Below are 12,300 nucleotides of genomic sequence, written 5' to 3'. Positions count from 1 at the left end.
TGTAGTTCAGCCTGGCAGTAGTTAGAACAAACTACATTAGTACTACCCACGGAGAAATGTAGTTTGTGAAACTACATTCTACTCATTTAACTCGCATAGCGCTAAATACATCAACATGTGGTGTATATGAAACAAAATATAATAGCCTCTAAAAAATTCACATGCCAGCAGAAATATGTCTCTCAACTCAGTTTTATTTTTTTAAAGAAAACAAACCTGAAGTTTTTGGTCAACAAAGACATGTTGGGTAATGTAAAGAGAAAATGAAAATCCTACCCCAATACCGACTTGTAAATCAGAAATGTCAACAAAAAATGTAATACAAAATACAAAGAGGTCGACATATTCTAGATCAGCGTGTCTTTAAAAACAATGTTTAAAACCATGACAGGAACTTTAGAGGCTCTAACACTTGGGCACTAGCACAAGACGCCAGGGCAGAATTGTTTGTTGACACGACACATGAGCAGCTCAAAGTCAGCCGGTTCCGGTTCATGTTATTGGCCAAAATTGTAGTTTGTAAATTTAGTAGTTAAACTACAAAAGATGGCCCAAAAAGTAGTTGAAATACTTGACGCAGCACAAAATATGAATGTAGTTTAACTACCAGCAAGTTACAGCAAATTGTATTTAAGCTACTGTATGTAGTTCAACTAGTTTAAGTCTCCCCAACACTGGTTTTTACAGAATGGAGATTTGTGTGGTTGTATGAGTGGGACAGTTAACAATATTGAAATTGAAATATACCTGTCTGTGAACTGATAACAAAAGTTAGATTCTTGTTCCAAAATGCCTTACTTCTTACTGGCCCTGCCCCTACTCTCTGTTTTAAACCAGTACAGTGATATAAGAACATGGAGCAATGAAATGCCAAAGATCTACATGTCATTCACTAATTCCCCCCACCTGCTTCATCAAACACACCTCAGAATCAGAATCATCTCCGTGGAGCTCAGTGGTTTCCATAGGGACTAGTCCAGTGGGAAGGTAGTGCTGCAGTTCTTATTAAAACCTTCCCTCCAGGGCCATAATGTCTCCAGACATGAGCTGATTACATTATCTATACAGCTGTTTATCTCTGGAGGTGAGAGGGTATATTGGAAAAAGTGTGGTGGTCACTTGAGTGAACCAACCCTGTAAAGGTTCGTTTTGAGGTGTGTCCCAGACAGGGGTGTTGCAACAGGGCAGGCAACCCAGGTAATTGCCTAGGGCCCCTAGAGGTGAAAGGGGGCCCCCCTAAGATGGCTGATATTGGTCCATATCAATGCAACATGATGTTGCCAATAGCTGTACACACATAGTATGCACAATATTATTATATGCTTAGCATACCATAGAATAAATCAGTGATACCAACACCAATGTTAATCTCTCCCATTAGCAGTAGAATAATGTATTTGTTGCCCCCAGAGTGTTTAGAAACACCCTTGGTCCCAATAACCAAGGCCCTAAGAGCCACTGCTGACTTAATGTATGACCTCCCACTATACTTTTGCACTACAGCCACTGATGTACATAGGTGATTTTATATATTATATTTAGTTTTCTACAGCATTTAATTTATATCTATAATACAGATGCATCTCAATAAATTAGAATATCATGGAAAACATGTTTTATATCAGTAATTTAATTCAAAAAGGGAAACTAGTACATTATGTAGACCCATTACACACAGAATGAAACATTTAATGTGTTTATTTATTTATTTCCTTTAATTGTAATGATTATTATGATATTATTTAATGAAGACCTAAAATTCAGTATCTCAAAACATTTGAATATTACAAAAGACCAATTAAAAAAAAGAAGCATTTTTAATATAGAAATGTTGGCCTTCTGAAATGTATGGTAACACTTTATAGTAACTACATAATATTAAGCATTAGTTAAGCATTAGCCTATAAATACTGAATCCTTCACTTACTGTATACTTGAATAGTCATTATGTAGTTTATAAAGTGCTTATCAATGATGAGTAAAACATTTTAAACTGTGTTTATAAACTACCTACTAATGAGTATTCATGTCTTATAAATGATGAATTCAGTATTGAATGCTTAAGCGATCCAGTCGTTTTGGCTGACTTCTTGTCAGCAGATGGAGTTAGCAGTCCCCAGTCCCCACCCTCGTCCCTACGTCACCACGTTCACGCGCATCCCTTGGCTGCACACACAGCCCTTCATGCCGTTCTCTCTCCTCATTGGATAAAGGTTGTAGGATACAAGGAAGTATACAAGAAGTTTTCTCCTCTGCTTACAGCAGAGCAGAGTGACTGACAGACTCCTAACTATTTAAGACTTATATCAACACAAATATTCCGCTTACTTACTTATTAACTTGCTTTAATAGTGTGTACAAAATGTTACCAAAAGTAAGTCCACATAACACTCAGTAGCCTACTTGGTTGGGGCTATTTGACTTGAACTACTGGAAATTCCTCTGTATGTCTTGACAATAAAAAATTTGAATCTTGAATCCTGAATTATGATCAGGAAACAGAATTTGTTCGTTTAAATATAAAAAAACATGACCAGAATATGAATGTTTACAGCTGTGTGTGTGTGTGTGTGTGTGTGTGTGTGTGTGTGTGTGTGTGTGTGTGTGTGTGTGTGTGTGTGTGTGTGTGTGTTTCCAGCAGGTGAGCCAGAGGCAGCCTGAGCTCAGAGATGTGTGAGTCAGAGGTCAGTCTGTGGGAGTAGCAGCCACACCGGACAGGATGATCTACCTGGCCAACACAGCTCACAGGCAGTTCCTGGGCCTGATCGCGGGCTTCCTGGCGTGGATCTTCACCCTGGCCACGGCCGGCCTCAACGAGTGGCGCCTGTGGCAGGTGGACGACGTGTCGGTGGTGACCTCGGGCGTGGCCTGGGTGGGCATCTGGAAGGCCTGTTTCTACAGCCACGTCCTTCCACAGATTGAGAACTGTCGGAGCATCGCCGTCTCTGACTCCTTCGTTCCCGTGGAGATCCCCGTGGCTCAGGTGCTGATGGTGCTGGCGGTGTTCTGCGGCCTGGCGGGGAACATCAGCGGCGCCTTGGCCATGAGGATGGCCTACTTCTCTGTGGAGGATCGCAGCAGCATCAGGCTGCTCTTCAGACTGGCCGGGAGCCTGTACCTGCTCACGGGGACCTCCTCCTTGGTGCCGCTGGTGTGGAACATGAACTCGGTGCTCAACAACGGCACCATAGACTTCCCCCCCGAGTTCCACCTCCCTGCGGCTCCTCTCAGGCAGCAGGTCGGCTCGGCCATCGGCGTGGGGCTCTTCGCCTCCATCCTCATGCTCATAAGCGGCCTGCTCTTCCTCTCGTACCGCTACGCCTGGCACAGTCTGAAGCCAGAGGCCCCCGGGGGCCCGCTCCAAGGCCCCCGCACAGCGATGAACGTGACACAGAGCTCTGAAAACCAGGGAATAGATAATCCTGTGTTCCACACTGGGGAGGTCTCGTGATGGAGAAACCTGGACCTGAGGAAAACCACATCCCACAGAGATTCTTTTTAACATCAAAGTACAGCACAGAGTAATATGGTTGTAGTTATTCTCATTGAAAGAACAAGACTGGTTCAGTTAGCCTATAAGAATGGTTCATTGTGAGTGAATGAATCATACTATAGTTACTAGTGTCGTGGTCAAGACTACCTAACCCGAGACCAAGTCAAGACAAAGACCAAGTCAAGACCAAGACTTTGAGGTGTCGAGACCGAGTCAAGACCAAGACCAATGGGGGGCGAGACCAAGTCCGAGACCGAAACCAAACCAATGCGAGACCAAGAGACCATTACTGTATTCACCAGCACTCATAATCATGTGGCTTGATATTTACATTATCCCTCAGCTAAAAAGGAAAGATAATTTTATAAGAAATCTGTTTAATTGAAACAAAGTTTCACTGCAGCTGTGGTCTTGACTGGTCTTGAGAAAAAATCCAGAGTCCAGTTTGACTGAGATAAGACTATAGGACCTTGAAAATGTGGTCTTAAGACCGGTCTCGAGTACTACAACATTGGTTGTGATATGTGATGTACATCATACCGGTACTGTATTCAGTAGTCATTCAGTTTGTGAGCACTGTTAATACTTGCTAGTCCTAACATGTTAATACTAACACGTTACAAGTAAACACAGGTTAATGAAATAAAATTGGCCCATCGCCATAATCGCTATAGTCTTGGGAGTAGGTTCATTACCTTTAATTGTTGGTGCAAGCTATTTTTAGAACGGCGGAGCAGAGCTGTGAGCTGCTCAGAGCTACGCTACGGAGGCTCATGAGATTTCTTGGTTTTCCTCATCAAAGTCATCAAATACACAATCCAAACGTTCCATTATTATCTCATAACGTGGTGAATGTGCAGGTCACAACATGTCCACGAGAGCGTTTTGGAGTTGTTGGATTGTGTATTGATGAATTTTCCCATCCCATGAGCCTCCATAGCGTAGCTCTGAGCAGCTCACGGCTCTGCTCTGCCGTTCTAAAAATAGCTTGCACCAACAATTAAAGGTAACAAACCTACTCCTAAAACGATAGTGATTATGGCGATGGGCCAATTTGCCAAAATGTTGAACTATCCCATTGCCAAGATGCCCTGTGTCATGGTGCGGAGGCCTCATGGTGTAACTGCAGTGTCTACAGTCAGTTCCCTGTGAGGAGGTCGTTTCTTGCCTGTTCAAAATGTTGAACTAACCCTTTAAACTTCCTGTTGTGGTTGGGTCATTTTGACCTGTTTTATTAGATGTACGTCTCAATACAGTCAGAAATATTTTTGATCAATAAAATCATGTTTCTGACAAATGGCTGGAGTACTTGCCACTGGTCCACAGTCACTGAAGAAATGTCTGAGTTGTTTTTTGTAGAACGTTGTGATATCAAAGTGGAATTGACCTTTGACCTTTTGGATATAAAAATATCATCATTACATAATTCTATCCTTGTGAACATTTAAATCAAATTGTTTCATAATTTGTGAGTTACAGTATGGTGAAATATTTCTTGTCATCCTAAAATTCAAATGAAGGACAACCAGAGAACCACCATGTGCTCAGCCCAGGCTATGATGATGATGATGATGATGATGATGATGATGATGATGATGATGGCAGCTTCAGTGGTGTGCAGCATTCATGCAGCTCAGGTGAAGTGAGCTGAGTTGTGCTGCAGTGAAGCTCCAGGGTTCAGATCCATATCTGCAGATGTTATAATAAACTTTATCTCTTCAGCAGAAGCTGAATGTTGAGCAGCCAGAAGTTTCCTGTAATGACTGATCAGCATTATCGCCACACAGGCCGTGGGAGGTAACATGACATGCCAAGGTGTGGGCTTCTAATGGGCCCCATGTGAAGAGGGATCTGAGCAGGTCAGGTTGACTGGGGGCCCCGCTCATGTGACCTGGGTAGGAGGCTGACGAGAGCAGGCATGTGAGTATGGAGAGGGTGATTGTTGCCAGGGAAGACGCACACACTCTCCAACACGCACACACACACACACACACACACACACACACTGTGGCCCAGTGGCCCGCTGCACCTCTCTGGGGGCGGCTGGCTGCCATAGGAACAAAAGCCTCTCTTCATCTGAGCACAGCTCTCTGTCAAAAACACAAGTCCAGAAGTGGATGAATGGCAGACCTGCGTCAGGAGGCTGCTGAGGTGCACCGCCACAGGCAGACAGAAAAAAAACAACCTCCTGGTGCCAGTAATCTGTAACATGGGATCCACTGATATTAATTTAATTAAATCTGACTAAATATTACCCGAAAACATTCCTGTAGATAAGAGATTTGGAGGAAATATTTCTCCGATTCCATGTCTAGGCCTTCGTGTCGGTCGGTCTTCACCACCCTCCCTCCTCTCTCTTGGACATTCCCCTCTGCAGATAAACCCGACATAATACCCTGAGCCGGTTATGTTTTATCTAATCTGTTATGCTAAGTCATCTACTCTATCAACTGTAATGTCAAATGGAGGAACACTGATAAAAAAGACTGTGAGAAAAGAGTCAAGGCAATCACTACAATTAAAAACGCTTCAGATGTGTCATATCCAAGAGTTTTACTACTATAAATACACTATCTACCCCCAGTTCCCAGAGGTGACGGCAGGTTTATTTGTGGTTGACCAAAGTCTATGGAGAATGGCTGGTGATGAAACTCAAGGCAGATGAGCAGTAACATGTCATGTGCTCTATTGTCTTTAGAGATGCAGTAAAATCAGATCACTGTTATCTTTAAGGCGAGACACTACAGGCAAAAACACAGTTTTTTCATACACTGATCAATTTTGAGATTTTGGGCTATTTTTCCTCCTTAACATGTTTTCTTTCAGAAAAGAAATGGTAGAAAATCCACATTAAAGCAGAAGTAAGTGGAATATTTGTGTTAATATAAGTCTTAAATAGTTCTATCTTCCGACAGCAATCACTTCTATAGAGTGTTTGGTCCGAAACACAGGTCTGTCAGTCACTCTGCTCTGCTGTAAGCTGAGGAGAAAACTTTCCTTGTATCCTACAACCTTTATCCAATGAGGAGGGAGAACGGCATAAAGGGGCGGTCCTCTCTGTGTGTGCAGCCAAGGGATGTGCGTGCATGTGGTGACGTAGGGACGAGGGCGGGGACTGCTAACTCCATCCGCTGACGGGAAGTTAGCCAAAACGACCGGATCGCTTACTTCTGCTATAAAAGAGAATTCAAAAATACAGAATTTACAAAAATAAACGGTCTGAGATATTTGGGACATTACCACTGCACTGCTCGACCGTTTATTTTTTTACAGAAATCATCACAACAAGGAAAAAGTGTTTGTTTCTGTGGCGGGGAGAGAAGGCGCTCTGCGATCGGATAGTAATGTCTTTCCAGGATGTTTCAGAGTTCGGCTGTCTGAGGTGAGTGACTACATGCAAAAACACAAAGTTTATACTGTTTCTACTCTACACTATATGAGTTCAGTGGTGGTGTGTCATAAGGAATCGAGTCAGTCATTTGAGTGTTTGTTGTGGTTGAAAAAATTGCCCCCATACTTTAGCGTTGTCGCTATCCCTAGCGCCGGGTAGCCATGGTGTAACTCCGGTTTGCCTGCATCAATTTTAGTCGCGTTTTTTGCTCCCCCCAACACTGGGTGACCATCAGGACAACGATTTAGGGGTCAAAAATGACTGGAATTCTCCTTTAAGTACAGTGGTGGACAATAACTACACAGCTGTGAGGTACCTTACCTGTGTGTCTACATTTCAGTTCCACCTCAGAGGCAGATGTTATACCTTTGAATCTTTATAGATATAGAGTTGAAAACACAATAGGTGTTTGCAAATGCAATATGAGTTGCAAACTGTTCAGACAAAATTTCATGAGAAAAGAATTGAACAAAACCTGGTGTGTCTCCAGAGGGAGCAGAGCCTCCCATCCTTCAAGCCTGAAGGCCAAATGTTGGAATATGAGAAAAATCTGGAGGTGTAGAGCTGGAAGGAGGGAGGCTGGAGGCTGGAGGCTTCATTAACCTACACACTGAAGAGTAATGTGTGTGTGTGTGTGTGTGTGTGTGTGTGTGTGTGTGTGTGTGTAGCTATGTGCTTCATTAACATTGAACTGTTTCAAGCTCAAAATGTACAATTATTCCAAAACAGTAAAAAAAAAACAAAAGAAAGAAAAAATACAGTAGTTTCTCCTGCTCTCCTACTGCAGTCATCTCACAGCAACTCAGATCCTGATCCTTAGACCCGTGTTTGGAACAACTGGACTAAACTTTGGACTATAAGTTTAAGTAATTTTACTTTACTTTGATAAAACATTACTTTCCTCTATTCCGATTCAGTGATGTGCACATCATTTTTATGCACATTTATGTAATAACGTAGAGAAGTGGTCAGTAACAAAGTACTTTACCTGACTTTGGTTTTGGTGGGAACTCATGACTTTTGACCTTTCTTTGAAGGATGTTTGATGAAATCAATTTTCTTTTTGACCACATGTTGTTTCCAGTAAAGGAGAATAGCCGGTGCTCCATTAGATAAAGATGAGGCAGATGATTCTTCACCAGAGACCAAGATCTCACCTGAAGTCAGTGTTAAAGATTTAGAAACATTTATGGCCATTTCTGTCAACTTACAGTAAGCAGCTTTTACTCTACATCTTCTCCAATAAATAAAAGTAAATGTATTCAATGTACTTTTGAATACTGAGCATTGAGTATTTTCAAAATCAAATACTGCCGTGCATTAGGTCAAATCTTGTGTTCTCTGACTCCAGTGATGGAGCTGTGGACTGTCCACTGATGATGATGTAAGCAGGACAAGTGGATCCTCTGGGTTTAAAAAGGTGAATACATTTGCATCAGTATCTTTATCTGTAACAGTGAAGAGCTCAAATTATGCAGGTTTCTGAACTTACCTACTGTTTCTGACTTGAATTACTGAGACATTACCACTAGTACTAACAGATGTCATCAAATCAACCAGAACTGAAATGTTAAGGATTCAGCCTAAAGAAAAGTACAGCAAGACTTCCTCCTCCACCAGGCACTTTGGACAGTTTCTGTAAAGCAGGTTGATCTTGCAGCTTGAGATTTAGCTGTAAAATCTAGTATCTTCTGAGTGATAATGATCCATCTATCTAAACAGATAAGGTCACATCTTCAAGGTGCAGGAACATTATCGTGCTGGAGCATCTTTGCTGAGCAGAGAAAAGCCGATCCCACCCCGCTGCTCTGAGGATATCTTATCAGAGTTTGAACCCAGCGTTGGATAATCTCCATCTCCATCTGAACCCTCAGAGCAGAGGGTCATGTTTCCGTTTTCAAAGACAGTTTACTTATCACCCCTCAGAGCCCAGCTTGTTTGTTTGTAGTCGGATACATTTAGATGTAATTCCCGCTGAGAAAAAGACATGCCACTTCCTTTTGGCTGCCACACAGCTTACAATAATCAAGGAGAACATCTCCTGGGTTGTTTTTGCTGCCTCCCCCTGCTGATGGCGAGTCTGACTGGGAGACATGGGACCCTCCCTGCAGCCTGTGTGGCGTCACAGAGAGGGAGGGAGGGAGCCAGAGCCCTGACAAGACCACTGCTCACAAAGTGAAGCCTTGGGAAACCCATATGCTTCTGTGACAACATCATTATCTCTCATTAACTTCATTTATAAAAGCTGACTCCATGAAAAAAAGGGCCATCATTAGTTTTATGAATCGTCCTCCGTTCGTGCAACAACACGTTCATGTCACTGTAGCAGACGATACAGACAGCGGCGCCCTCTGACCTTGGCAAATTTGTGTAATTATGTCAAAGCGGGAGCGGCGAGGGCAACCTGTTCTGCATTCTTCACAGTGCACGCTGCCCATTAGAGCATTCATTAAACACAGCTTAGCTCAGCGAGTGACCAGGAAATCTGATGGAATTAGTCTCAAGCTGCGTTTCCACCGTCGCAAACACACCTGATGAACCGAGGCTGCTGTTTTCAGTCCCCCCCCCCCCCCCCCAACCACCACCCCACCTCCTGTTCTCCTATTCCCCTGTTCAGCTTGTTGTCTGGACCAAAAATAGGCCCTGGGTTTATGAGACTGATGGGGAAGTGGCGGATGAAAGAGCAAAAGAGCAGCCACATCTCCACATCTGACATGAGAGTTTGTCAACATATCATTCTGGATGCTATAGAAGAGGAAATGACATTGTTAAACTATAAAAGGCATTTCCAAGAATGGAAATGGTGTGAATGCTGAAAGCAGCTGAACGCCATTGCTAAAGCAATGCTGAATTAGCTGAAGAAACTGCTGAAGCAATGTTGAAAAAGGATGACGCTAAAGCCGAAACATATAACTTGTAGGCTAAGAGATTAATAACTTTTAAAGGGCGAAAAGCAGTAGAAATATTAAAAAGGTAGAAGAAAATGCAGAAATCCTGCATGTTTCAATTTAACAGTTGGAGAGTTGAAATCTGCAGCTAACCTGACAGGAAGGAAAACTGATGAACCAGCAGTAACATAGCTGAAGCAACAAGTGAGATAAGATTAAAAAGTAGAACATGTAAGAAGGAGGCTGCATTTCAGCATTCACACTAATTAAAAAAAGACAATTTTTCAATAGAATTTCAACAGAAGTCTTTATGTGAATCATCTGAATGTGCAGCACTTTGCAGCACATTCTCTTACTTTCTCTATGTTTTTCGACAATAATTTACAATCACAGCATTTTAAACCTAAACAAGACTCTATTATGACACTGTTTCAGTTTTCTTTTGTTGGTACTGGCATGATTCAGAGTATAAAGCATCTTATAAAACACATCTTTACAAAAATATCGATTTTAATTTGTCACAGCAGGTGGTCCTGAAATTGAATGTTTGGTTGTGCAGGTGAAAATGGCTGAAACAAGGTGTCACTGTTTTACAAAACCTTTGACGATTGAACCTATATACAGTAATTTGTATCTGATATAAAACCAGATGTCGACATCATTGTTTTAAAGCAGTTTGAAGTGCAGCTCTACAGTTGATTGTGTTGTGCTGTCAGTCTCTACGCAGGTTAATCTGTCACCATCCATCCCTTAAACGTACTCTGAGCGCTTCCTGAAGTTAACGTCCGTGCTCATGGCCTGGTATCTCCTCTGCAGCGCGGGCTGAGGCTCCACCTGGAAGCACAGGCAGGAGGAGACCAGGAGCATCCCGGCCACTATGAGGAGGAATCCTCCCGCCCAGCCGCAGAACAGAGCATCTCCAAACTCCCACCTGGGCACCACGTCTGGTACTTTGTCATCAAAGAAATGTATCACGGCCAAATGGGCCATGTAGGACACGGGGACCAGACACAGCACTCCGGAGACCATCCCCAGCAGCCCCCCCGTGACGGTTAAAGTCCTCTTGGCTCTGTACCCTCCGTGGTCCTTACAGCTGTTGACCAGGTCCAGTCCGGGTATAGCTACCAGAATTCCCAGCATGCCCACAGCGAGGGACGCACACATGAGGATGCGAGCCAGCTTGAGGTCGGGGGAGAGGCCCAGCAGGCTGTCGTAAGCCCTGCACTCCATCCCCCCGACGTCCTGGACCACGCAGGTCTCCCACAGGCCCAGCTCGTAGCTCTCCACAGGCAGCAGCGCCGTGGACATGGTCAGCCACTGTGGCAGGATGGTGGTGGTCAAAGCGCACAGCCACGCTCCCACGTAGACCAGCATCCCCAGCAGCTCCAAAGCAGAGGCACACGAGTCCATCTCTCTCTCTCCCTCTCTCCCTCTCTCTCTCTCTCTCTGGCCTCCACGCTCGACAGAGCCACAAGAGTTCTTCTCTGGAGAGGCCTGCTGACGTGCAGTCAGGACAGACGCTGCTCACAACACCTGATAATTAGACCTGACTGCTTGGTCTCTGGACTCGGAGCTCCCTTTGGCAAACAGTTCCCACTCGGAGGAGCACACATCCTCTGTTTGCAGGGAGGAGAGGGGGGCCCGTTCGGCCCTCCCCTTTGTGGTCCTCCTGCTGCCGCTGCTGTGCCAATGGGCAGCAGGGGCAGAGGCAGAGATGACCACGCTGCCACAAGATCTCTATCAAAAGGATTTTCTTTTTTCTTTTTTTCCCCCTACAATAGCAGTCCTCATGGGATGTCATCATGTAGACAGGATATTGCTTTTACATTTTTATGCTGAAAACACTCCCTGGTGTGTATTTGTGCATCCTCAGAGAGACAGCAGTCTTAGCAAACAAATAAACAGTGGCAATCATTGGCAATAAAGCAAGATTATTGTTTATGTACAAATGTCAAGGACAGGCTTCTCACAAACTGAGCTGCCTCCAGAGATACAATATAACCTCCTAGTTTTAATCTGAGCGATTAACATAGAACAACCTGCTATATCATCTATACTAGTATCCTCATACCTTAGAAATACGAAGCTATGAGGAAAGTGTCTTCAAAGCCCAACCAGAGTCTTAATTATTTTATTTTAGTTATTTTATTGCAAGGATATTAAGATCTGCTCCATGATTTGTGAGGTTTTATTCAGTGTTTGATGAATAACATTTTCTTTTCATTTATTTTCTCAGTGTGGAACAGCTGCTGTCACTGTCAGTCCTTTTGCTGCATGTGACTGAACCAGAAACAACAGAGCGGCTTATTGTGTGTACTCATAGGAACACTACACAGCCTGTGGGAAATGGACGTAGGAGGCTATAGATCAAAGCTGTGATGAAGAAGAGAGAAAATGTTTCTCAGCCACACACACACACACACGCACGCACATGCACACACAAACAAAAATGCACAGATAAAATCCCCAGGCTTGTTAAACCCCTCCTCCCTCTGGAGCAGAAAACACTCAGCTGACTGCGGAGACGT

The 12,300-nt window shown here is 43.6% G+C and overlaps 2 protein-coding genes across 2 annotated transcripts; one reads left to right on the top strand and one right to left on the bottom strand.

Annotated features, from left to right (window-relative positions):
- The first annotated feature begins 2,651 nt into the window (after positions 1 to 2,651).
- Positions 2,652 to 3,452, top strand: cldn34a (claudin 34a). Its single transcript, XM_085773445.1, has one exon. The coding sequence runs from the start codon at positions 2,720 to 2,722 to the stop codon at positions 3,449 to 3,451; it is 732 nt and encodes a 243-aa protein (XP_085629571.1). The 5' UTR covers positions 2,652 to 2,719; the 3' UTR covers position 3,452.
- Positions 3,453 to 10,146: 6,694 nt separating this feature from the next.
- Positions 10,147 to 11,403, bottom strand: cldn33b (claudin 33b). The gene has a single exon (XM_085775381.1). It carries the CDS (start codon positions 11,180 to 11,182, stop codon positions 10,523 to 10,525), a length of 660 nt encoding a protein of 219 aa, XP_085631507.1. The 5' UTR covers positions 11,183 to 11,403; the 3' UTR covers positions 10,147 to 10,522.
- Between the last annotated feature and the right edge of the window lie 897 nt (positions 11,404 to 12,300).

Source organism: Trachurus japonicus, chromosome 4, assembly GCF_045865225.1.
Source record: "Trachurus japonicus isolate A0001 chromosome 4, Traja_1.0".
Classification (NCBI taxonomy): domain Eukaryota; kingdom Metazoa; phylum Chordata; class Actinopteri; order Carangiformes; family Carangidae; genus Trachurus; species Trachurus japonicus.
The sequence above is the reverse complement of the archived record's forward strand: the minus strand, read 5'-3'. Positions and strand labels throughout refer to the sequence as shown.